This window comes from Peromyscus californicus, unplaced genomic scaffold (genome assembly GCF_007827085.1).
Source record: "Peromyscus californicus insignis strain IS unplaced genomic scaffold, ASM782708v3 Scaffold_4__1_contigs__length_199733344, whole genome shotgun sequence".
Taxonomy (NCBI): Eukaryota; Metazoa; Chordata; class Mammalia; order Rodentia; family Cricetidae; genus Peromyscus; species Peromyscus californicus.
Genome location: NW_026294562.1, coordinates 161,589,862 through 161,616,467, shown reverse-complemented (window position 1 = coordinate 161,616,467; position 26,606 = coordinate 161,589,862). Strand labels below are relative to the sequence as shown.

Below are 26,606 nucleotides of genomic sequence, written 5' to 3'. Positions count from 1 at the left end.
CTCTAGCATGTCTAGCACGTCTTGCTCCCCTGGAGGCTGGCTAGAATCTCCTCTGACTCCACCCTCCCAACCCCATCCTCAGTCTGACCACCAGCCTATACTTTCTGCCACCAGCCAATCAGCGTTTTATTAACAATGAGCATCATCCACAGCAACCCATCACATACAAAAAGAAATCAGAGAAGTCTAGGGGCTTCCTATGCAGACCAAGCATCAGACTAAGTAGGGTGACTAGTTCAGGACAGAATCTGCCCCAAGTTTCCTGTGGCTCGAGTCACAAAGGCACAAAGATGACCCTTACCCGACTCTCCAATCAATCACACTCACACTACGAGGACACAAAAGCCACGGGTGCCTCAAACGAAAATACAATCCACCCCCCACGCAAGCCTTGGCACATACCAGGCGGCAGGCATAGTCACAACAGCAGAGTTCGCACGGAGACCCCTGCCCCCACACCCCACCAAAAGTGGAAAAGGCACACTGGGAAGTAGTCACACTTCTCAGTGGAGGCACCTTACCCTCTCGCACAGTTTGCCAGTGCTCACAAACACGTAAGTCCAGGGAATGTACACTCAAGGGACCTGTCAAGCTCCACTCACACACAAAGGACGTGATCATCAATCGCCAATCAAGCAATCCTTGCCGCCTTCACAGTCCCTCCGCTGTCACCCAGACACACGATAACGATCCTACGCGTCCCACGATCTCCCTGAGTCAGCTTGTTCCCTCCATGCTCCGCACAGGCTGGACCATCCAGACACTTGGCACCAAGGCGCCTCATTATCCCTAAAGAGGCTAATCAAGTTCTCCCCAAACCTAGCTGGAGTATCTTGCCCACTCCTCCAAAGAGGTTCTCAGGAGAGGGAAGTACAAAGCCCAGGGCCCTCTGGGAAATGTAGTCCAGGAAGCGGCAGGGGGCAGAAGTCTGTGCTCAACGCTGTGGCAGGGACAACCCGCACAAACTGTTCAGCTGTTTATCGGAGTCGTGAGGAAATCCCTGCTGACAAGGGCTCCCTAGACCAGACTTTGCTCAGGCTCCTCTGAACCCTCATTTCTATTAGACCTCCTCCCCGGCCGTTGTCAACCCGAGCTTAGCGGAGTCCTTGGTAAGAACCTCTCTTATTGATAAAGTTCGTCCAATGCTTTACCAATCACTCTCTCCTCGTCCTGCTGGTTGGCCGTAATTCCTCAGTTGACTATTGGCAATACTTATGTGTTAGAGACAGCCCAGACTGGCCTTCAATTCGTAGCGCTCCTCCTGCCTCCGCTTCCCGACTGCTGGAATTAAAGGCGTGACCTACTGTGCCAAACTTGTTGCAATACTCCTTCTTAAAAACAAACAAACAAAAATTGTTTATTTTTGCGTGTGTGCATGTGGGCGCGCGTGTGGCGTTCAGCAGACAACTTGCAGGAATCAATTCTCATCTTCCACCGTGTGTCCCCGGGGATCGAACTCAGGTCATCAGGCTTGGCAGTAAGCTCCTTCACCCACTTAAACGAAATTGTCCTTGCAGGTTTAACTGGTCTACTCCAATCTTTCTTGAACCCGGCCCTATCTCAGAGCCGTGAATTTTCAGGGTACCTCCACTCTAGTGGTGACTTACGGGGTCTTCTGGGAAATGTAGTCCAAGACCGTACCAGAGACCGGATGGGCGCGGCTAGCGTGGGCTGAGTCATCCAATCCCCAGGCGGAAATCTGACCAGGGAGGCTGTTCGGAATCCGGCTTCCTGCTGGAAGTTGGGGCCGGGCAAGCAAATGTGGGACTCCGGGTTCTGAAACCAAACCAGGCGGGGCAGTTTGACCAAGAGGAAGCCAGCCTCGTCCTGTAGGTGACAGATTCCGCAATGGCAGGCCGGAGTGGGTGTGAGAGAGATCATGGGGAGATTACGTGTGCGACTGGGTCCGGGGAGAGCTGAACGACAGAGAAACTGCGAGGTAAGAAGAATGTGCGTGAGAGGAGCTGGGGTCGAGCTGTGCGGTTTTGTGAGTGGAGCGTGCTGCTGTGGGGAGGGAACACTGTATGTGCATGGAATAGTTACTTGTGTCTTGGTCACTGCATGGATCACTGCCCGAGTGGCTGAGATTATAGAGAAATCTGAAGCCTCCTAAATCTCATTTTCTTTTCAAATTGCGATTAGTAATTGTGTTTCTTCCTGTACATTATGGGAGGAAAAGGAACAGCTGATAATAACTAATTAGCATTTTAATTTTTCCCCAAGATAATTGTGCGAAGGCAATCCACGGGCATTATGACTTTTTAAACACAAGTGTGTTTTGTTTTGTCCGTTTTGTGTATGTATGTGGAAGGTGGGGAAGGTTATGCCCAGGATCCTCCAAGCAGATGTGTTCCCTTTAGAGAGTTCTTGAGACACAGGTGAAGTTTGTCATTGTTGTTTGGCTTTTGAGCCGGCCTCTTAGTCTCTTTATAACCAAGATTGACCTGAACTCCGGGTCCTCCCTCCTCCCTCCTCCCTCCACTTCCAAGTGGTTTCTGTTGTTTTGGGTTTGTTTAGACAGGCGACATTGCTGTTTAGCCCTGGTCACCCTTCAGGAGGCAATCCCTCTCCCTCTTAAAGACTGAGATACCACGTGTGAACCACCACGCCCTCTCCAGCGAGGTGATTACCTTTATTACAGAGAGCAGCATCAGCACGATTGAACTAACACAGTGCTGAAGAACCGGGGGAGCGTAGCTACAGCGATGCGCGTCCACGTAATCCAGACTTGGAAAGCAAAATGCCGTCTCTTTTCCTCCTCTGAAGTGTTCAGAAATTTTAATGCTATAACACTCCCTCCTTTCCTTTTGAGACATGGCCTCTCTATGTAGCTCTGGCTAGTCTAGAACTTTCTATGCAAACCATGCTGACCATAGAGACTATCTGCCAGTGCTGGGATTACAGGTGTGGGCCATCATATATAAAAATGTGTGTGTATATATACATATATATATAAACTGTATATAAATATATGTATGTACATATAAACTATATATGTGTATATATACATATACAAACTATATGCTGTGTGTATATATATATATACATATACATACATGTATATATAGTAACATGATTAAAGACCCAAGCTCAGGCACAGTTGTCAAGTGGGGGTTTTTGTTTGTTTTTGAAATGGACTGTAGCTTATGCTGGCCTCCAACAGGATAGATCAGAGTCTAGCTCTGAACTCCTGGATCCTCACATCTCCATTTTCTAAGTGCCAGGGTTGTAGGTGAGTACTACCACACCCTGCACATCTGTTGGTGTCTAAATTAAATTCCAGGTCTTGCACCATCCTCTCTCGGGTGGATTATAACTTCACCAAACTGGGTGGAATCTAGTTCTAACAAGAGACTGGTGGGTGACTAAACAGTGAAGGAGGTTCTTATCGAAGTAGCCAAATGAGAACCATACATAGCGCAGACATTCACTGAGGGCCTAACACCACTGAAATGCCTAAAGACTTCCTTATAAGCCCTGCTCTTTTAATCCATGTGAGCTTTTGGTCACCATTCCTCCTCTGTGAGGACTTAAGCAAAAAAGGATGGCATCAATATACCAGGTAATAATAATGTAACCGTGATCAGGCCTTTACAACACATGCTTTAAGGGTAATTGAAGGGGATGGAGAGATGGCTCAGCAGTTAAGAACACTTGCTGCTCTTGCAGAGGAACTAGGTTTGAATCCCACCACCTTCATGGTGGCTCACAATTGCCTGTAACCCCAGTTCCAGTGGATCTGATGCCCAGCCCATGTGCACGGACATACAGACAGACAAAACACCCATACACATAAATAAACAAACTAACAAACAAACAAATAAACAACAATTTTGAAAAGATTGCCTGGAGGATGGGAAACAAATAAAATAATAACATTTAAAAAAGATTGCCTGGAAGATAGGACTGAGGTGTTTCTGTTTGTTTGAGAATGGAAGAGCTACTAAACCCGAGTTCAAGATAGGATTTTCATGGATTCTTAGGCAGGACACCAGGGTTTGGGGCGGGCACCATCTAAAATCATTTTCATCCTTTGTCCTAAGGCAGGCAGGTGCTAGTGTGATAAGAGGTAGTGATTCAACCAGCTGGAGCAGAGACAGTTCAACCTCACCTCTAGCATGATGCTGTTTTACAAGACCTTGTAGCAGGAACCCATGTGTCTGTTAGTGCCCCGCGTTTATTGGCCATCTTTCGGAGGCCGGTTTCTCTGGCTTCCTAGGCTGTGGACTACATTTCCCAGGAGCCATCACACCCGTGGCTATTGCATGTCCAAAGATGGCAGGGGGCATCGTTTGCATAGCTGAGAAAGAGCAGTATGTAGGCCATCTCAGTGTTGCCTGAAATTTCTGAAGCTCTCGTGAACAGTTGTTAGCGTTGTGTGAGGGATGTTCTCTACCGATGGGAGTAATGGAGTTTAAAGCTAGGGCCTGTAAATTGATAGTTGTGGTCTAGTCTTTTGTTGACGATCATACAGCGTTGGACTACATTTCCCAGAGTGCACTGTTAACAAGCAACTTCCTGGAGTTCCGACCCAGCTGGCTTCAGACCCGAATCCCTAGGGACGTCCAGGATGTGTGGGGCATAGTGTCAGTTTAAGGCCTGGAATCAGAATGTCCTTGGAAATCGAGTTCAGGGGTGTAGGGCTTTCCTACGAAGCGCGAAGTTCTGAAGAGGATGTGCCGTTCCGGGCTGGCAGAGTTGGGGTTAGTATGGGAGCTTGGGGCTTGTGGGGTACACACTTGGCACTAATATGAGAGGTGTGTGTGTGTGTGTGTGTGTGTGTGTGTGTGTGTGTGTGTGTGTGTGTGTGTGTGTGTGTGTGTGTGTGTGTGTGTGTGTGTGTGTGTGTGTGTGTGTGTGTGTGTTCCGGAAAGCGATGGTCATATTCAGTGGACAGTTTTAAACTGTGTGTGTAAACATGATAGAGCAGCAGCCCTGGCACCGCCAAGAATGAACATTGTGTTTAATAATAGACATTGTAATTTCTAAAAGCGAGGGTGGAACTGAAGGCAGTGAGTTCACATCTTGGCGAGCGAAATGGCAGAAATACAACAGGAGGTAAGCGTAGAGAAGGGGACAGGAGAGGCTCAGGTGTTCAGGGTGCATACTACTTCTGCAGAGGATCTGAGTTTGGTTCTTAGCACTGATGTTGGCTGCTCTTGCTTGTAACTCTAGCTACATGGACCTTCCTGCCCCAGCACCTGCACTAATGTGTACACACACACACACACACACACACACACACACACACACACAAACACACACCCCACACCCCACGCATAAATCCTTTTTAAAAAATGGAAATAAACCTGGAGAAATGGTTCAGCGGTTAAAAGCATTTTCTGTTCTTGCAGAGGACTTAAGTTCAGTTCCTAGCACACATTCAGGAGGCTCACAACCTCCTTCAGGTTCAGAGGCTCCGAGATGCCCAATGGTGTTCTGGGTACCAGTGTTCAAGTTTACATACCCCTTCCCCCAGATACACATAAACATTTTAAAAAGTAAAATCTTAAATAAAGTTGCAAGTAGAGTACCATTATTATTTGCAGATGATGGAGGAAAATGCTGGGTTTATTCCTTGGAAAAGTGTGGTGAGTCTCTCCTGGGAACCTATTTGAATACCTGTAGGAAAGTGCTCTGGGGTCATAGTTCATGAAGGAACGATGAGACCCCTTTCCAGGGATGCTCAGTTCAGGGTCATGTAGCACGTGTTCAAAAGATGAAGATCGCTGCCATGGGCTTATGTGGGTGGGCTTCGTTCAAATATTATAACACGGCATGTTTACTCTTTTTGCAGAAAGAACCAATCAGTGGTTGGCTGACTGGGTGGGAAAACTCCCAGTCTACCCTGACTTGCTTAGCAACAAATACGGAAAGCAATTTCAGTGTTAAAAGGTCGTTGAAGTGGGGGTAACACAAAATGAGGAGAGAACTGAAGACCCTGGAGACACTCTAAGCTTTTCTCTGTCGGTCTTAGCTGAGAGGTGGAACAGCAGTTAGTATGGGCGGTGCTTAGAACTTGGTGCATTCTGGGCAAGCACGCCACACACTGAATCACATTTCCCACCCCACAGTATCTTACTCATTCAGAAGTCCATTCTGTTGAATAAAGGAGGCTAGCATACAGTGTTGGACATTCAGGATGCTGGCCACCCTAATTCCCACCTTGCTTTTTATTTAGAATCACATTTAAATGTATCCAGTCCATTGCAGTTATTTTGCTGATTTTTTTCCTGTTTGTTTCTGTGTGACCTCTAGTATTTTTTTCAGAAAGGACTTTTGTGAATATTCTCAAAGTTCTTATATCATAGCATTACACACACACACACACACACACACATCTTTTGCTTGCTCTCCCCCCACCCCCTTTAAGACTGGATCTTCCTAAGTAACCCAGGCTGGCCTTGAGCCCATAGTGATCCTCCTGCTTCAACCTCTTAAATTCGGGATTACAGGGTTATGTCCACTCCTGGTTACTCTTTGTATCTTTAAAAATTAATGAGCTGAGTGTGGTGGCACTAGTCTTTGATCCCAGTACTCTGGAGGCAGGAACAAGCGAGTTCTGTGAGTTTGAGGCTAGCCTGATCTACTTAATAAGTTCCAGGCCAGCCAGGGCTACATAATGAAACTCTGTCTCAAAAAGCCAAAATAAGTTAATTTATTAATTAAAAAGGAATAATAGATTGGCTAGATAGTCATTGAATCTCTCATTTCTTTTTCTACAAATATGCTAAAAACCCATAAGTTTTTCAAGATGGAAAAGTCTAATTAAAACTTGAATTTCCTTTTTGTTACAGACAGTTGATCTTTTTAGAACAACTCTTCATGGTTTTAAAATTTTTTTATAACTTTATGTGCATGAGCATTTTGCCTGTGTATGTATACCACGAGCATGCCTGGTTCCTCACAGAGGAACTGGAATTACGGATGCTGTGTACCATCATGTGGGTGCAGGTCTTCTCAAGAACAACAGTGCTCTTAACCCCCTAGGCACCTCTCCAGCACATCCACTCTTCATGTTTTCTAATCTAATGCTTTTATTAGGTAACGTTTTGGTATTGATGATTTTTGTGCCATTTCCCCCATGCCATCATGCCCTTTCATGATATTGATTTAGACAGCTAAGTATTGGTATACACTTATAGTCTCACAATGTATTTCTTTTGCCACCTTGAATCTCCCTTACATCTTTTTTCCTTTCCTTTCCTTTCTTTTCTTTTTTCTTTTTGACAGTGTCTGACTATGGAGTCCTGGCTGGCCTAGAACTCACAGAAACCCAGGTGTCATATCATTTCTGTTAGAATCTTATGTTCAGTGTTTGGCCCACTCCTCATAGAATGAGTTCTCCTCATTGCTGGAGCGTCCACACAGGTTCTGTTTATTTCTGATTCCTCTACACGGTTTCAGGAGGAATGCAGGATTTGAATTGTTCCTCCTTCAAACTGTGTAATAATTAGTCTCAAGTCTCCCTATCCCTGTCCCCCCCATCCCCATTCCCTACCCCTATCCCCATTCCCCCACCCCCCTATCTATGGTGATATTTTATTTGTATTAAAATGTTATTTGTATGTTAATAAATAAAGTTGCCCGGGGGTCAGAGCTATTAGCAAGCCATAGGAAAGCAGGCCAGTGGTGGCATACGCTTGTAATCCCAGCATTTGGTAGGCAGAGCTGGGTAAGTCTCTGTATGTTCAGGGATACAGCCATTATTGGATACACATGCCTTTAATCTCAATACCAATCATGGAAAACCTGGAGGCCTATATAGACAGGCCCTGACGAGGCGGTCATGTGGTTGGGTTTACAACCAATGAGAAGGCAGGACAGGAACTCTATATAAAGACTTTAACACAGGGGTAGCTCTGGTTCGGAGAGGTAGGACCACTGCAGGAGGAAGGGTAAGGTTTTAGCTCTTAGCTCTGACCTCTTGGCTTTCTTCTTTGCATTGGTTCTGTGTTTCTTATTTAATAAGAAGGTTGGTTACATCTACGCCCATGCCCCCATCCCCCCATCCCCCAAATTCAAAGTGTGTCACTACTCACTTTTCTCGAAAAGACCCATCATGACCATGACACCCTTAATGTCCCAGGGAAATGGACATGGAGTCCTCATGAGCCTCACTGTACCCTTGCTCTGCCCTCTCACACAGCTCCCCCCCTTTTGTTTTTTGTTTTTGTTTTTGTTTTTAAGATTTATTTATTATATAAACAGTGTTCTGTCTGCACGTATCCCTGCAGGCCAGAAGAGGGCACCAGATCTCATTACAGATGGTTGTGAGCCACCATGTGGTTGTTGGGAATTGAACTCAGGACCTCTGGAAGAACAGCCAGTGCTCTTAACTGCTGAACCATCTCTCCAGCCCCCTGCCTTTGTTCTTTGTTTTCTTTTCCTTTCTCTCTATGTATTTGTTTGTTTGTTGTTTGAGGCAGGGTCTTACTATGTAGCTCCAACTGGCCAGGAACTTGAGATGTGGGCCTGGTTACTGACACAAAGATACTCCTGCCTCTCCTTCCTGGGCGTTGAGATTAAAGGTGTTCAATACCTCGTCTGACCTTTTTTTTTTTTTTTTTTTTTTGGTTTTTGTTTGTTTGTTTGTTTTTCTTTCTTAAATTTTATTTTATATGTATGTGTACCATATACATGCAATGCCCACAGAGAGGATGGCTGATCCCCTGAAGCTGGAACTAACAGATGTTTGTGAGCCAGCATGTGGGTGCTGGGAATTGAACCCAGGTCCCCTGGAAATCCTCTGGAAGAGTAGCCAGTGCTCTTACTATTAAGCCATTCTCTACATCTCTAATAAGTTTAAATCTTATTTTAAAAATGTAGTGTTAGGGACTGGAGAGATGTCTCAGCAGTTAAGAGCACTCACTGCTCCTGCAGAGGACCTGGGTTTAGTTCCCAGCACCCACAGGGCAGCTTACAACCATCTCTAACTTCAGTTCCAGGGACTCTGGCGCCCTCTTCTGGCCTCAGGGAGCACCAGGCACACATGCGGTGCACAGACGTTCATGCAGATAAAGCACACATAAGGTTTTAAAAGAGCAGTCACTTCTCCCTGCGGAGAGGAGGTCCGCGGCCCCGGCTGTGGAGCACACTTGTTAGGACTGTGTCAGAGATTAGAGGGTAGTGGGGGCTGGCAGTGGAGCTGGACTGTGTGCCCGGTTCTGCAGATGCCCTAATAACACTTGTCCCACTGCATGGTGTTTCCTGAGGCTTGTTAGAGCCTCAAGACTGTCTTCAGTTTTACAGTGTGACCCTTCCTGGATGCTCTAGATGAAAATGATTCAGTAGGTTTGTTAGACATGGGGAAAATGGAGATGCTGTCCTGGACACACAGCGGAGTCCGGGTTGCTCTGATGGGCTTCCAGAAGGGAGAGTTCCATTGCCTTTGAAGATTTCTAACTCCAGCTATGTAGAGTTATTAGAGACACTTAGATTCAATCAGAATAACTTCGTCTCATATCCTGATCTATGCAGTGATTTTTTTGTTTGTTTTTTGAGACAGGGTTTCTCTGTGTATCTGGCTGTTCTAGAACTACCTCTGTAGACCAGGCTGACCTGGAATGCAGATATCCACCTGCCTTTGCCTCCTGAGTGCTGGGGTTAAAGGTGTGCGCCACCACTGCCCAGCTATGGAATGATTTTTGACACAACTAATTCGATTATAACTCCATCCTGTTTTAGTTGGGGTTCTCTTGATTTTTGGTGGGGCCAGCATTTCATCACACTCCCTCTTGCCTTCCTCCAGGGAAGAAAATGGCCTTTTTTCTCATCCGTTTGCAAGGTCTCTGGAAAGTCGGGCATCTCCTGATTCTCTTCCCTGTGCTCTGTTTCCTCAGGAGTTGGCGTCATAACGATAGGAATCAAGAAGAGGACTGGTCACATTCACAAGTTTTCAATCATGGCCCATGTGAGTTTGTATTCTCAAAAATAACTATTTCTGCTCATAGGAATGTTTTTGTCCCTTGTTCTCAAACTACTTAACTATAGTGAGAATCCTAACTGGTCTTAATAATAAAAACCCGGAGCCAGATATTGGGGTAAATGCTGAAAGATCTGAGAGACAAAGGAGCAAGCCACAGCCACCTCTTACCTCACCAACTCCTCAGCCTGAAAGAGGCCGAGCTCCTGTCTCCCCTGGTCTTATATTACTGTCTCTACCTCCCTAGTGCTGGGATTAAAGGTGTGAGCCACCACTGCCTGGCCTCTATGGTTAACTAGTGGCTGGCTCCGCACTCTGATCTCCAGACAAGCCTTATTTGTTAGATAGAGCACAAACAAAATATCACCACACTCAGCCAAGTCAATTCCGGGTAGTAGTGATGCTGTGGAGCAGCCTAGGGCCTTCCCTACATGGCACTCTCCCCTCAACTGGTATCTCCCACATGGCAGTCAGTAACCCTTGTGTTTTAGACCTAAGAGAATATCTAATCAGGAGGAGTGCCTCTAGAGAGGACATCCTAGAGTGTCACTTCAAACCCATAGGCAGAACGGTGGTGGGAGGAGATGGCATATGAAGGTTCGCACTTGCTCTACATACAGACTGGAGCGTTTCGGTCAGGATGAGGCCTTCTCGGTGTGCGGCGCTTGCCAGTGCATTTAGAGGTCATGTCAGAGACACTGAGTGTGCAGAGACCTGGGGATCAGCAAGAAGCTAGCTGATTGGCAGTTGCTTACAGAGAGCAACACACTCTGCTTAGAAAAAAAAACAGGACTTGGGAAATATATCCCTAAAATTCTGTCATTTTAAACTGATAGGAAATTCCACTAAAAGCACCCTACACTAAAAGGAAACAACAAAATGGACAGCCCATAAAAGGCCTGCATTTTCTCATGTTTTACATATATCTGGAGTTCGGGACTTTAAACAGGTGTATTCTCTCCATGATGTCTGCCATAAACTCCTGGGATGTCTTCAGGCCACCACCCTTTTGTCCTGGTGTTCCTCATATGAAGCTTATAAGGATGTTGTGACCAAGCAGTAGTTTGTTTTTACAATTTATTTATTTTTATTTTATTTTATTTTTTTTGTTTTTCGAGACAGGGTTTCTCTGTGTAGCTTTGGAGCCTGTCCTGGATCTCAGTCTGTAGACCAGGCTGGCCTCGAACTCACAGAGATCCTCCTGCCTGGCTCTACAATTTATTTTTTTAATGTGTATGTGTGTATACTTCTGTGAATATCATGTGTGTATAGATGCCAGTGAAGGCTAGAAGAGGGTGTCGGATTTCCCGGAGCTATGGGCAGTATGGGTGCCCAGTATGGGTGCTCAGAACCAAGCTCAGATCCTTTAGAAGTGCAGCAAGCACTCCTGACCCCTGAACCATCTCTCCAGTCCCCAGAGCAATAGTTTTTAAGAGCCTGTGGCACTCAGCTTGATTGGTCACACTTAGTTCCATTGCCGTCTCCCCGGACCACAAACTGCCAGCTCTGGTTTGCCTCGTCGTCGTCGTCTCATTCCCTGCTCTGCCCTTCACCAGCTTTTCTCTTCCATCTAAATCATTTGTTCAATTGTACCATTAACACTGGGGTTAATTGTCGGATGGCAGGTAATGACGTTCAGCGATGTGGCTGTAGATTTCTCTCCAGAAGAATGGGAGTGTCTAAACCTGGAACAGAGGCATTTATACAGAGATGTGATGTTGGAGAACTACAACCACCTTGTCTCAGTAGGTAAGGCTCAGTTTAACCCTAGACATTCCTGGGTGCTTTATCGTCAATTATTGACTTGTTTTTCAAATGTCAAGGGGATTTCTGACCTGTGTTTCTTCTGGGAAAATGGGTTGTGTTTTTGCAAAGATGATAGTCATCATTGGGGACCTCCATGTTCATGCTCCTCCTAAAGTGAATCATCCTTTTTCCTTGCTCTTCCTGTGATTGTCACACCAGATGAGAATTTTGGAATTCTTACTCGTGTGGTTGCTTCCTATATCTTATCTTACATGCAGGACTTTGCATTTATCAACCACGTGTGCTCCCTGTGTTGGAAAAAGAGCAGGATGCCTGCGTGGATTTGGGCAGTGAGACCGGAGGATTTTGCCCAGGTGAGTAACAGCGAGTGGGGCAGTCATCCAGTAGAGAGGCAGCAGCACCTCTGACACTGGTCCAGAGCATCCTTCCCCTGGCTGACAAAGCCTTTCCTGCATCACCCTCACTCAGAGTCCGCTCTTACCCATCGTCTCATTTGTGCCCCGTGTGACAGCAGGTGACGTGCCGTCCTCCTCTCTAGTGGCCATTCTTCTGTGAATGATGTAGGTCCAGTGCCTTCCCATCTCTTGCTGTTTCCTTACCTTTTTCCATTTAGGGATTTATAAATTCCCCCATTCTCAAAAAATTTGGCAAATGTATCATTCATTTCAGCTACTTGAAAAGATTTCCTTCCTTCATGGGCCACCCCACGCAGCCCTCTTGAATTACCTCACTTTATCTACTTTCTTCTTCCTTGTTTTCCAGTTTTCTAACGTCAGCTCGGATTCACTAGTGTTAAGAGAGAGTATATATTAATAAACCTTGTATTCTCTGTGACAGGAACATATCCACAAATTTTTGCGTAGTCCATCATACATGAAAAGAACCTGTTAGGCTGGTGGTTAAACATTGGACTAGTGAGGAAAACAGTTTGGGCCACTTAGAGGAACTACCTGCAAAGAGGTTAGGGCCAAAGGGAGACAACCCGGAGAATGCATGGCCAGGCCAAGCCCTGGCTTGTCCGCTTCCCTCTATTCTCCATTTCCTTCTCTGTGGATGAGGATGGCCTTCATCAGTCACCCAGTCCTCCTCTGCCAGGTGCCTTGTGGGGATGATGTGCCGGGACAAGCCTGAGGGCTGGGCAGGTAGAAAAGCGTCGCTCTGCGTTTCTGAGGACCGGCATCCGGTCCCTGGACCCATGGTGGGAGAGGAGAACTGGCTCCTAAAGCCGTAGTGTGACTTCACGTCTACGGTGGCATGTTCATCACACGCACACACACACACACACACACACACACACGCGCACACACACACACACACACACACACACACACACGGACTTCCAAGTGTCTGCAGTGGCATGTGCATGCCCACAGTCACACCTACATACAATGAGTGCCACATGCACAGTTTGTCTGTCTGTCTCTGTCTCTGATTCTCTCCATACACAGTAATCATAATAATAATAATAATAATAATAATAATAAATTAAAAATAAATCTGTTTTTGACTGAGCCAGCCTGGGTATGCTTGTGTCTCCTATTGTACAAAAAGCCATGAAGGGGCCGAAAAGATGGTTCAATGGCTGCTCTTAAAGGGGTCCCAGGTTTGATTCCCAGCACCCACATGGTGGCTCACAGCTGCCTAACTCCAATCCTGGGGATCTCTTGAACTTCTGGCCTCCTTGGGTACAGGCACACACATGGTCCACAGACATACATGCAGGCAAACATCCATACACACAAAATAAATGCATACATTTTTTTTTTTTTTTTTTTTTTTTTTTGTTTTTTGTTTTTCGAGACAGGGTTTCTCTGTGTAGCTTTGCGCCTTTTCCTGGAACTCACTTGGTAGCCCAGGCTGGCCTCGAACTCACAGAGATCCGCCTGGCTCTGCCTCCCGAGTGCTGGGATTAAAGGCGTGCGCCACCACCGCCCGGCTAAATGCATACATTTTTAAAAGCCATGAAGGAAGCAGCCTGTGGAATCATTCAAGTGGAGACAGGAGAAACTAAACAGTGAGCTCTGTTACACCGTTCTTAACTTGATTATCCCGCTTGTACCTCTTGGCCCTGGTTTTTATAAAATCTTAGTACTGTCTAGGCATCCCCCCTTTAAAATTAGCTCTCTGGCCGGGCGGTGGTGGCGCACGCCTTTAATCCCAGCACTCGGGAAGCAGAGCCAGGCGGATCTCTGTGAGTTCGAGGCCAGCCTGGGCTACCAAGTGAGTTCCAGGAAAAGGCGCAAAGCTACACAGAGAAACCCTGTCTCGAAAAAACAAAAAACAAAAAAAAAAACAAAAAAAAAAAAAAAAATTAGCTCTCTGAAATTTCTGTTTATTTTTTGTCTTTTTAATATTGTCCAGATTTTGGGTTTTTTTTTTTTTGTTTTTTTTTTTTAAGCCATTCACTTCTTGTGTGATTTACTTTAACATTTGCTTTTGAGGACATTTTTTTTTTCTTTATGGATAGTAAAACCGTATATATTTATGTTATTGTCTTTCAGATATAGATTCTGTGTGGCAGATGAAGGTCCTACCAAAAACTAGCGCGTGTGCAAGACAGTTATCCCAGTGGGAAGTAATGGAAACTGATCCAAACCACAGCCTTGAAGGTTCGTGTCCTAGAGCTGATTGGGAAGGCAAAGGTCAGCTTCCAACACAAAAGGAGAATCAAGAGGAATGCTTTAAGCAAATGACACTTACCTACGAAAAATTGCCCTTTTTCAATCAGCTCACAGCTTTTAATCAGTGTCCAAGACTGAATATAGACGCGAAAACAAATAAATTTAAATCTGAAAAATCCTTTAGTTTTGCCTCAGACCCCACTCAACTTCAGTTAATTCACATGGGTGAGAAACTCGAGGAAGATAAAAAATGTGGGAAAACCTTTCCTCCTGGTTCTAAACTTACTCGGTATCGTGCAGTTCACACCGGAAAGAAAACATTTCAGTGTGAAGAATGTGGCAAGGCTTTTAGTTTTCGGTCTAGTCTTACTGGTCACAAGAGAATTCACACTGGGGAAAAGCCTTTTAAATGTAAGGAATGTGGGAAAGCCTTTAGATTTCATTCACTGCTCAGTGTCCACGTTCGGATTCATACTGGTGAGAAATCTTACGAATGTAAGGAATGTGGAAAGTACTTTAATTACAGCTCAGACCTTACTCGACATCACAGGATTCATACTGGTGAGAAGCCCTATCAGTGTAGGGAATGTGGAAAGGGTTTCAGTTGCGGCTCAGACCTCACTCGCCATGAGAGAATTCACACTGGTGAAAAACCCTATGAATGTAATGAGTGTGGAAAGGCTTTTATTCAGCAGTCACATCTCATTAAACATCAGAGAATCCACACTGGTGAAAAACCTTACGTATGCAAGGAGTGTGGGAAAGCTTTCACATGTGGGTCACAATTAAGTCAACATAGGAAAATTCATACTGGTGATAAGTTGCATAAATGTAAAGAATGTAAAAACTCTTTTAGTTTTGCCTTAGATCATACTCAACGACAGTTAATTTACATTGGTGAGAAGTTCTTTGAAGATAAGGAAAATGGGAAGACGTTTTTTCCAGATTCAGAACTTACTCAGTACCAGACAGTTCACACTGGTAAGAAAATATACGAATGTAAAGAGTGTGGCAAGGCTTTTAGTTTGCGCTCCATTGTCAGCAGTCTTAAGAAAATTCATAACAGGGAGAAACTTTTTAAATGCAAGGACTGTGAGAAGGCCTTTCGTTGTCCCTCAGATCTCGCTCGCCATCAGAAGATTCACACTGGTGAAAAGCCCTATAAGTGTAAGGAATGCGGAAAGGGATTTATTTGCAGATCAGACCTTGGCCGGCATCAGAGAGTTCACACCGGTGTAAAGCCTTATGTATGTAAGGAGTGTGGAAAAGCTTTCACTCGCGGTGCACACCTAACTCAACATCAGAAAAGTCATAGTAAGAAATCACATGAATTCAATGGGGGTGACAAGGACTTCAGTTCTGGTTTAGAACATCCTCAGCATTCTTTAATTCATACTGGTGAGAAATTCTGGCAAGATAAGGAATATGCAGAGACCATTGTTTGTGGTTCAGAACTTACTCAATTTCAACCTGGCGAGACAACCAATGAATATAAAGAGAATGACAAGGACTTCAGTTGGCATTCAAGTGACACAGATCTTAAGACAGTTCATATTAGGGAGAAACGTTTTCAGTGTAAGGAATGCCCAAAGGCCTTTAGATACAGTTCAGAACTTACTCGACATCAGAGACTACATACCGGTGAGAAGCCCTATAAATGTCAGGAATGCTGGAAAGCATTTGCTTCTGCCTCAGACCTTGCTCGGCATCAGCGGATTCACACTGGTGAGAGGCCCTATGAATGTAATGAGTGTGGGAAAGCCTTTATTCAGCAGTCACACCTCATTAAACATCAGAGAATTCACAGTGTCGAACAGTCCAAGGATGTAATGAATGTAGAAAAGCCTTCAGCAGGCAGTCAGATGTTATTAAATATGAGAGGGTTCACGCTGATAAACAATCTTATCAATGTAAGGAGTGTTGGAAAGATTCTACTCATGGCTCAGCTCAATCAGTTTCAGAAGATTTATAATGATGAGAAATCAAGTTAAGGCAGAACACTTGGAAAAGCCTATTTTTGTGTCTCAAATCTTACCCAGCATTAGAATGTCTACATTGGTAGGAAATCTATGACTGAGATTTGGGAAAGCCTTCATCTGTAACTCAAGCCACTATCTGTGTGAAGATATGTCACTGTGATTGGTTTAATAAAAAGCTAAATAGCCAATAGCTAGGCAGGATTTTCGAGGTAGAAAGAATGCTGGGAAGAAGAAGGGTGGAGTCCAGCCAGATGGAAAGCAAGCAGGATGGCCTCTACGGAGATGAGGTAATAAAGTCATGAGGCAGAAAGTAGATTAAAAGATAGGGGTTAATTTAAGTTATAAGAGCTAGTTAGAAACAAGCCTAAGCTATCAACTGAGCTTTCATAATTAATAATAAGTCTCTATGTTGTGATTTGGGAGCTGGCTGGTGGGACAGAAGACTCGCTACATTATCCATGTTAGTCTACGGTAGTAGAAACCCTACAAGTGTAAGCAATGTGAAGACTTTCCTGGGTTCATATCTTGGTCAAAGTGAGAATATTCATGAGAGGAAACTGGATATAAGGACATGGGAAGACCTTTCTTCATGGTTCAGAATTTAATAGACATCTGTAAATTCTTGGCTAAGAAAACTGTGAATTCAAGGATTGTGGAAACACTTACTCATTATTCCAAATTTAACTGATAGAAAGTACATACTCAAAAGAGACATAAAGAATGTGGAAATGCCTTTCAGATTCATAACTTTAGGAGTGTGTACAGGCAAGGAACCTCAGATATCCAAGGAATGTGGAAAATCTTTTATTTTGGACTCATCTCTCATATGATAGGAAATTCATACTGATGCAGAGCCCATAAATGTTAAGAAAAGTGATTTAGTCATTATATAAAGTTGGGTCAGCAACTGGACATTTATACTTTTTTGTGTGGTGTGAAACCCAGAGCTTGTGCGTGCTACACAGGTGCTCTTGTTTCTCAGCTGCATCCCGAGCCCTCACTTGTGAGGAAACTTACTAAAACAACATTTTTCCAAGAGCATACTTTTTTCACTACTATGATATCATGTGACACAAAACCAAGAAAGGCTAATTTATTTCTAACTCATTAAGATAATTCCTTTTCAAATACCCCTTAAATGTAATACTAGTAGACCTTTTGGCAAAGTAATATGTCTGCCATCCAAAGTCATGATATAATCTATGTTAATTTAGGAAAGACTTTACTGGTGGGCTATTTATGTACTGTGATGATGCCTCACAAGAGAAGTGGCATATAGCTCTATTTTAGAGTATTTGCAGTGAAATGTAAATGTGTAAAATATTTGAGACATGATTTTTATATGTGGATCATTTATTTTCTAGGAAAACTTAGAAGTGCTTGTTTTGTTTTGTTTTGTTTAAATACAACATATCAAGTCCAAAAAATTTTTTAAAAATCAGAATTGCATTTAAAAAGTTCTATGAGGGCCTGGAGATGTAGCTCAGTTGGTAGTGTTTGCCTTGCATGCATGAAGCCCTGGGTCTGTTCTCCAGCACTGCACAACCAAGCACCATGCCATATGCCTGAGATTGTGATACTCAGAGGTAGAGACAAGAGGGTCAGAAGTTCAGGGTCATGCTTGGAGTGTGTAGTGAATTCAAAGCCAGCCAGGAATTCATGAGACTGTGTCTCAAAGGACAAAGAAAATCATGTGTGACTAAGGTTACAGGAGATATAATATATTTTATATATATAATATATATGTATATATACTGTGGAAGAAAAGTTAATACTGTGGAAAATCTGTAGGCTTATTTAGCATAATTCTTACATTTGAAAAGTTTCAGTTGTAAAGGTAAATGAAAATTACAAAAGAGGCGGCCCTGACATTTAAAGGGAAAGGTGATGCTGGCTCCTTTTTAGGCATTTTTTGTGGGTGGATTACAATTCTGAATGATGCAAATGTATGTTTAGTTCAGTACTGAGTATTGTCCAAGTGCAGTTCTTGGTACCATTTAATATTACATGTTAAGCAATGGTGAGTAAATACACATATTTAGAACATTGAAGAGCAGTTCATGTGCATGTTTTTCTGAAATGATTGTCATTTATGAACTTTACAACTTGGGATAATTTTGTCATATCTTTACTATAATAAAGCTATATTCATTCATGCTGACCAGATTTATTATTTATGTATTTATTTTATGGGCAGTGATGTTTTGCCTGCATGTATGTCTGTGTGAGGATAACAGATCCTCTGGAACTGGAGGTACAGACAGTTGTGAACTGCCATGTGGGTGCTGGGAATTGAACCCAGGTCTTCTGGAAGAGCAGCCACTGAGCCATCTCTCCAGCAACCAGATTTATTTTTTTAAGATTATTTATGTGTATGTTTGTGTGTCTCAAAAAAAAAAACAAAACAGCACTGGAGGCTGTCTTCTGACCTGCATGCTCACTTGAACACATACACATAAAAACAAGAGATTAAAAAAAAATCTCACCATATTAAGGACTAAGAAACTGTAAGTTTAATTTAGAAAAGAAAAAGACCTGCCAATTCCAAGATGGCACAAATTGATAGTGAATCTAAAGTGTGTTTTAAGTGATAAATTCATGCATGTATGTAATGTGTTTGACCATATTCACCCCCCACTTACCTTCTCTTCTCTTCCCAACAAGTCCCCTCCTGCCTTCATGTCTGTGTGACCCACTGAGTTTAATTAGGACTGCTTGCAAAATGAGTATGGCGTGGCAGTATTTACTGGAATGCAGGCAACTGAGTGGTCACAGCACTGACAAGGACCCCCTCCCCCGCAGCCATAGACTCAGTTAAGGGAGAAGCCCTTGAGCCCCTCTAGCCACGATGGAATGCTGCCAGGCTCAGTCCTGTGCAGATAGCTCAGGAGTGCAGACAAAACATTAATACTCAGAATAAAAAATATTTTAAAATTAACGAAATTGGTTAAAATGGACAAAAAGGTATTAACACCATAAATATCAGAAAAAAGTGGTCTGCAGGGCTCTAGGAACCAGAAATGGTTTTGTGGATGCCATTCTGGGACAGATGCAGATCATGGCTGTTATCTAAACAGGACTAAAAAGTTATAATTGCTATCTCTGAGCTGTCTTGAGTAGTGGTGATACTACAGCAGAGAATCCCACACTTTAATGAGCAGATCCGGGCATCAGGAATTTGATTCCTAACGGCCCAGTGCCACCCTACATAGCCAGTCTCTGCTAAATTCCTTTATTGCACCTATCACAAAGTCTTTAACAATAAAAAGTGGGGGCCCTTACATTACTTGATGACATTGAAAATGCTGAAACGTGGGGCTGGAGAGATGGCTTAGTGGTTTAGAACACTTGTCTACACAGAGGACCCAGGTTCGAGTCCCAGACTCTAGAGCCTGGTTGGAAGGGACCCCACACCATCATCCTGAGCACTCCAAGAGCTGTCAAAGTGGACAGGGTCCCCACCTGGATCCACCACGCTCACATAAAACCTGTAGATGCACACACACCCTGAAGACTACACTCCAGAAGAAACGATTCCTGGACTCTGGAGAGCTGTTGCTCATCCACAGGACCCTCTTAAGCTGAGAATTCAAACGGTTACTAACCCAGTTAACTGATGGTTGTTCTCACTCTTCTCCTTGGCCTCCGCTTGCTGGGACTCTCCCCTTTAACAGTGCGGGCAGAGCCTGGACAAAGGAGTTGTAATCCTCATCCACCCCTAACCTCACTTGGCTTGTCACTGACACTGACACTGGGGACATCCTGGTCCAGATTTGTCACCTCTGGAGACTTGGATCTCCGACCTGCCCTTTGACTTGGGGAGACTCTGAATCCCGGATCATCCTTTTGATAATGGGCCGCAAAGGACACCCCATTTCTATGTTTGTCCTGGACATGACCTGACAAAGCTACTAAAAAAACTTGCTTGGGCGGGGGGACTACTACTCCGTGCCTCCTGGAGTTGCATCTCCATAGGCAATACCTGGTGGAACCCCCGAAAATGGAGAATTATTACAATGGCCAGAAAAGGTATGCCAAAATGTCCAGGGGATGAATGGAAATGCCAGATGCAATCCAGTAACAATCAAATTCACTGACTGGTAAAAAAGCCAAAGACTAGGCTAAGGGAAAAACTTGGGGAATAAGGCTATATAACAGGGTAAGATTTGCCCCTAGTGATCGGGGGAGCATTATTCAATATACAATTGTTTTTTTACTTCCTCCAATAGCCGCTAAGATCTCTGGGCCCCAATAAGGTATTGGCCCATGCCCAACCCAGACCTGTTCCCACTCCTAGCCAAAGAGCAGAAGGGCCCCAATAGTTACCACTATAACCCTGCATACATACATACTTCCTGGCCCAGGGCCTCTGGGACTCATATCAGCCACATTCTTGATGTTAAACGCTTCAAAACCTGATCTTACTGATCATTGCTGCTATGCCTGGATGCCAAGCCTCTTTATTGTGAAGGAATAGCCATTAAGAAAAATTCTACTCTGTCTCCTGATTCACAAACTTGTAGATGGCAACAACCAAACACAGGAAGGCTCACCTTGCCCTGAGTAACAGGAAATGGCCACCCCTCTGTAGGCCACCCCTCCTATGATTACATCCACTTATGTAACCTTACCCAAAAATCGATGGGGGCTGGTTACCTGATCCCACCAGATGACACCTGGTGGGCATGTGCCTCTGGTCTGACTCCTTGAGTCAATACCCAGATTCTAAACCAAACTAGAGATTTCTGCATCCTAGTTCAACTGGTCCCCCAAATAACCTAGTGCCCAGATGATACAATCTTTTATCAATCAGAGGCATTGCCGAGACAGGGAAAAGAGAGGTGATCACAGCTGTCTTACTGTCCACCCTCCTAGGTGTCGGTATGGCCAGGACTATAGGAACCAGGACTTTAGCTCTAGTGTTACAGGATCAAAACTACAGAGCCTTAAGAATGGCTATAGATGCAGACATGGTTGCCTTAGAAAACAGACAATGAAAAGGACAACAAAATGAAGGATGATATGAATCCCTATTCAGTTGTCCCCTGGTTAACTACCCTTCCGTCAGCCCTAACAGGGCCCCTGGTCCTTCTCCTCTTGGTTTGATCTGTGGGCCCTGTGTTATTAATGCCCTCATCAAATTTGTTAAGTTATGGTCTCTACAGTACAGCTAATGGTCCTAAAGCAACAATTCCAATCCGTTGATCCAGATGAAATATCTCCATGATTTGAGATGATAAACTACTCAAAGTGGGGAATGAAAGGCCTCACTGGGCCCCACTTCTGGATTCCCAAAAACAAAAGGCCCTTAATCACTAAAGCCCCAGATAACAGGGACAAGGGGAGCAGCAAGTACACAGGCTTAGACAAATAACCAAAGGACAAACTCTGAAACACTTCCAGTAACCCTGACCAGCTAACTTTCACCCAAGAGATATTACTAACAATAATTGCCACCCACACAAACCAATTATTCCTAAGATGAACTAACTTTCCTAGACACTCCCCTAAATTAGGCTTAAAAGGACCCATCACCCCTTCCCCAAGGTGGCTACCATTCTGCCTTTGTGCAGGGCGGACGGCCCCAAAATACTGAAACAATAAAAACACTCTTGCCAATTGCATACATGGATGGTGGGCTTTTGTGGGACTTCTCCAGGACCCCAACACAGATGTCATGTGTGTGTGTGTGTGTGTGTGTGTGTGTGTGTGTGTGTGTGTGTGTGTAAAAGCTGTGTCTGGTGATTGTATTTATTTATTTTTATTTATTTATTATTGATTTATTTTTGTATTTTTTTAAATTACCTTTGTGTGTTGCATTTATGGGGAGCATGCACACTTCTAGAAGTTAGAAGATAACTTTGGGTCAGTTCTCACCTTCCACCCTGTGTGTACTGAATATCAAACTCAGGTCTTCAGGCTTGATGGCAACTGCCTTTACCTGGGCCATCTCATTGGCCCTATAGTAAATATTTTAAGTGTGACATATGTATGCATTTGATTATTGTGTTTAGTTACTGGAAGTCATTTGTAGAAATGAGGTTGTAGTTAAAAGCGATGGATTCCGGTCTTGGTGAATTCAAAGGAAAGAGTGGAGGAAGAATTATTACCTGCAACAGGTAAAGAGAGCGCTGGGACTGTTGCAAAGCGGTGGTCTCTCTGAAGAGGCATGGGGGTATTTTATTGGAAGGCTATTCATGTTGGAGAGCACTCTGTGTGGGTCATAGTTCTTAGCATGGTGAGTTTAAGGTGTACATTTGTGAGTCTGCCCAGTTTAAAGTTTATAGTTCAAGAAGAAAAGATGATGGGTTTTTTTATGAGAATGCTTAACTTTCTTGTCATAGAGCGATATTCAAAAACATTAAGATGATGGGCAAGAACATGTCAGGGCATGAATGATCAATATCATAAGGAGCCAAGTTTAGGCTTACTGGCTAGGCAACTTGGGCTGGCTGATCAGAAGTTTTCAGACTCTTAAATTAAAAAAAAAAGCCAGATTCTTTGTGTGAAGGTAGCTAAGTTCAAGTGGGGCAATGCAGAGCAAGGGAAGAGCAGTAGGAGACAGTGTACATTGTATATTCCAAGTGTTTCTGTATAAATGTGAACAGAAAAGTGCAGGGGTGCCTTGTGGGAGGAGGGGTAAGGGAGGAAACAACTAGTATTCTCTTAAGAATGAGCCGCTAGAAAGGGCAGTCCAGGCAAGGAAAGCAAATCAGACTCATCTTTGTGCTTATATTAAATTTCAAGAACAGAAAACAAGACTTGGTCTAGTTGCAGAGAGTGAGCCTTGGCAGATGTCATCAAAAATGATATGGGACAAGGTACATAAAAACTTATGGCTCTGGGAGGTGGTGGTGCACACCTTTAATCCCAGCACTCAGGAGGCAGACGCAGATGGGTCTCTGAGTTCGAGGCCAGCCTGATCTACAGAGTGAGTTCTGGGATAACCAGAGCTGTTAGAGAAACTCTGTCTTGAAGAAAAAACAAAACAAACAAATAAAACAACAACAAAAACCAACCAAATTACAAAAAAAACACCTTGTGGCATGAAATTTAAAACAAGGTTTTGTAAAGGTGGATGGAAAAGGTCTAGAAGTTAAAGAAGAGCACACAAGCCACTTGCCCATTTCTAGACCCAGTGATAGGAGCAACACTTAGAAGCTTTCAGACTACACTGAGTACGCCACATTGCAGCAGACTCCGCAGCTAAGGAGCGTTCTAGGAAATGGCTGACGATAAACAGGAGTGGTTGTCGATGAATTATGTGTTCCAGAAGGCATTCTAGTGAAAACGTTATGAGTTGAAGAAAGATGAGAAGCGTGGATGGATGGAGTTCAGCATCTGAAAAGAGAAACGAACAAGGAATCTTGGACGTCGTATGAATGACTCTGGTTAGTTCATCACACTCCCTGTCTTCTCAGGTGAGCCTGGGAGGCTCAGATCTCCTAGAGGGAGACTTCCCTAATAAAGTAATTTTGGTTTAGGGTTTTTCCGAACTACTCTGTTCCTTTTATATCCACAGTAACTTTCATTTCCTGATTATCCTAATCGCTCTTTGGCTCTGAGTTATTTGACAGCAGTTCTTACAGCTTCCTCCCAGGGAGGCTTCAATAGGTTGAAAAAAGGATGACTTACCCAAAGTCAGCATTTCTTACATCTTTGAATTCCTTTCATGAAAAAGTTCTGCAGTTCAGTAAAACAGGCACTGGGAAGAATGGTCTTGTCATTCACTCCATTAGACAGGAAATCCTAAAATCCAGGGACAGGGAAAGAACAATATTCAGAGTGGATAAGCTTTGGGTTCACTGAACTTGCATGAATGACCAATTTCATGATTTTCAGGTGAGGATAACAATTGACTTGTATATAAAGATAGTCTGAAGATAAAGGTCAATACAGAACTGATAGTTAATTACAATGAAGAGAACGTGGAGATCTGATGTACAATGTTGTTCTACTTTTTGTTTTAAAGCAGGGTCTCACTAGGTAGAAGGCCTAGAGTTCATTCTATAGACCAGGTTGGCCTTGGATTCAGAGATTCACCTGCCTCTGCTTCCCAAGCGTTGGAATTAAAGGCGTGTGTCACTACACCTGGCTCTATCTACTTTCGTATGTCTTTTTCTTTTTCTTCCCTTCCTCCCCTCCCTCCTTCCCTCCCTCCCTCCTTCCCTCCCTCCTTCCCTCCCTCCTTCCCTCCCTCCCTCCTTCCCTTCCTTCCTTTGTTCCTTCGTTCCCTCCCTCCTTCCCTCCCTCCTTCCCTCCCTCCTTCCCTCCCTCCCTCCTTCCTTCCTTCCTTCCTTTGTTCCTTCGTTCCCTCACTCCTTCCCTTCTCCCTCCTCTTCTCTCTCTCTTTCTTTTTCTTTTGACAGGGTCTGGGCTGTCTTTGAAGTCAGTGATCCTCCCCCCTCGGCCTCTAGTGCTAGGACTGCAGAGGTGAGCTACCACACCCAGCTTAACTTTTCTATATTTTTTCAAAGACTTACTTGTTTTTATGTTCTGTGCATGGGTTTTTGCCTGCATGTATGTATGTGCACTACATGCGTGCTTGGTGCCCGTGGAGGCCAGAAGAGAGCTTTGGATCCCCCTGGAACTGGGGTTATATGCAGTTGTGAGCCACCATGTAGATTGCTGAGAACTTAGCCCAGGTCCTCTTCAAGAGCAGCGAGTACTCTTAACCTCTGAGCCATCTCTCCCGCCCCATTTCTCCATATTTCTAAAAAAGACACACACACAAAGTATCCAAACATAATATTGCTCACACAGTCAGTGTTTTTATTATTTTAGAATGGGAATGAATGATCAGAACCATGTTCTCACTTTCCCTAGGTCTTTACACTAAGTGACAAGTCTGCAGGGAACTTGTGAGAACGCAGAAAGGAAAGAGTACCAGGGCTTGAAGGTTTCTGAGAACTGTTAATCCATCTGGGCCAGAGACTCCATGCACAGTTCTGTTGGTGTCACAGAAAAAAACCGCTTGGGCTGTATATAGCAGGCTCACTGAATTACCAGTCTACTTGCATTATTTTGGTCTTAGAATTGCCTTTAATTATGGGATGTGGACTTCAAGGATGCTCTGAATGTGTCATAGACATCCTTGGGTAAAGAAGAGATAGAAAGCATTATCATGGTAGTACACAGAGCCCCGGGCAGGTAGAGTGAGCTGCAGAATTGGGTAGTTGCATCCTTGAGGTAATCATGAGAATATGTAACTCTGGGTCAGTATAGTTGCAGGAGACATTTAGGGCATGGCAGAAGTAGTTGGATTGAAATTGTCCTGCTTAAGATGAGTCTGCTTTTGCAAAGGGTCAAAATATCCTTACTTCTTCTCCCTTCCTCCAAGGAAGAAAATAACCCTCTCATTTGTTCATTTGAAAGATCTGTGGAAAGCTTGGCCTGTTGTGGTTTTTTTTCTTTTCTTGCTCTGCTTTCTCAGGATTCTACATCATGATGAGAGAAATCTAGAGGATGGCAGGTGATCTCTTCCAACTTTGAATCATGGCCCATGTGAGGTGGAATTATCTCCAAAAACATAACCACTTATATGAATGTTTTGTTTTCCCTTGTTCTTAAACTACTGACTAAATCACTACAGAGTGTAAGTGGTCATTGTGAAACAGTATTTTTCCTAGCTGTCATTCTCCAGCCTATAGTGTGTATGCCATAGGGCATACAGTATCTCATTCTCTAATGTTCTGACAGAGCACTGAAGGAAGAGATGTGCATGTGTGTACCAGGAGTACTGTTGACTTCTAAAACATAGCTGAATAAGGTATACGATGATTAAAGGGGATACAGTGTATGGGAGTTTATTTACTCTGCAAAAAGTGGTATTTTAATTAGTTAAGATGAGCTTTGTGGTTCATTTCAGTGTGTGGATCTTTGTAATGCTTTAATTAGAGGTTGTTGTGGACACTGAGTTTGCAGAGATCTGAGATCCTGCGAGGACATTAAAAAGGCATGATTGTCATTAACAAAACATTTTACAATTGGCACCAATAGTTGGAAGTTTCTCTCCCACCCACCAGTTCCCAAATAACCAATCAGAGGCTTAATATTACTTACAAATGCTTGGCCGATATCTCAGGCTTGTTACTAGCTAACTCTTAAATTAACCTATAACTCTTATCTATGTTTAGCCACATGGCTTGGTACCTTTTCTCTGTATGACATTCTCATGTTGTTTCTCTGCATTTTGCCGTCAACTCCTCTGATTCCACCCTTCCTCATCCCATCATTCTCATTTTGGCTTTCCCACCTAACTGTATCCTGTTCAGCTATTGGTCAGTCAGCTTGTTTATTAAACCAATCACATAT

The 26,606-nt window shown here is 43.8% G+C and overlaps 1 protein-coding gene across 2 annotated transcripts; it reads left to right on the top strand.

Moving 5' to 3' along the window:
* Nucleotides 1-1,691: 1,691 nt before the first annotated feature.
* On the top strand, nt 1,692-18,453 carry LOC128095460 (zinc finger protein 420-like). Of its 2 annotated transcripts, none has more exons than XM_052714430.1 (5): nt 1,692-1,939; nt 9,843-9,913; nt 11,551-11,674; nt 11,950-12,045; nt 14,194-18,453. In XM_052714430.1, the coding sequence occupies exons 2-5, from the start codon at nt 9,905-9,907 to the stop codon at nt 16,302-16,304; spliced, it is 2,340 nt and encodes a 779-aa protein (XP_052570390.1). In that variant the 5' UTR covers nt 1,692-1,939; nt 9,843-9,904; the 3' UTR covers nt 16,305-18,453. The 2 variants fall into 2 exon arrangements, with proteins under 2 accessions (XP_052570390.1, XP_052570389.1); XM_052714429.1 differs by lacking the exon at nt 1,692-1,939 and adding an exon at nt 4,023-4,703.
* Nucleotides 18,454-26,606: the final 8,153 nt, after the last annotated feature.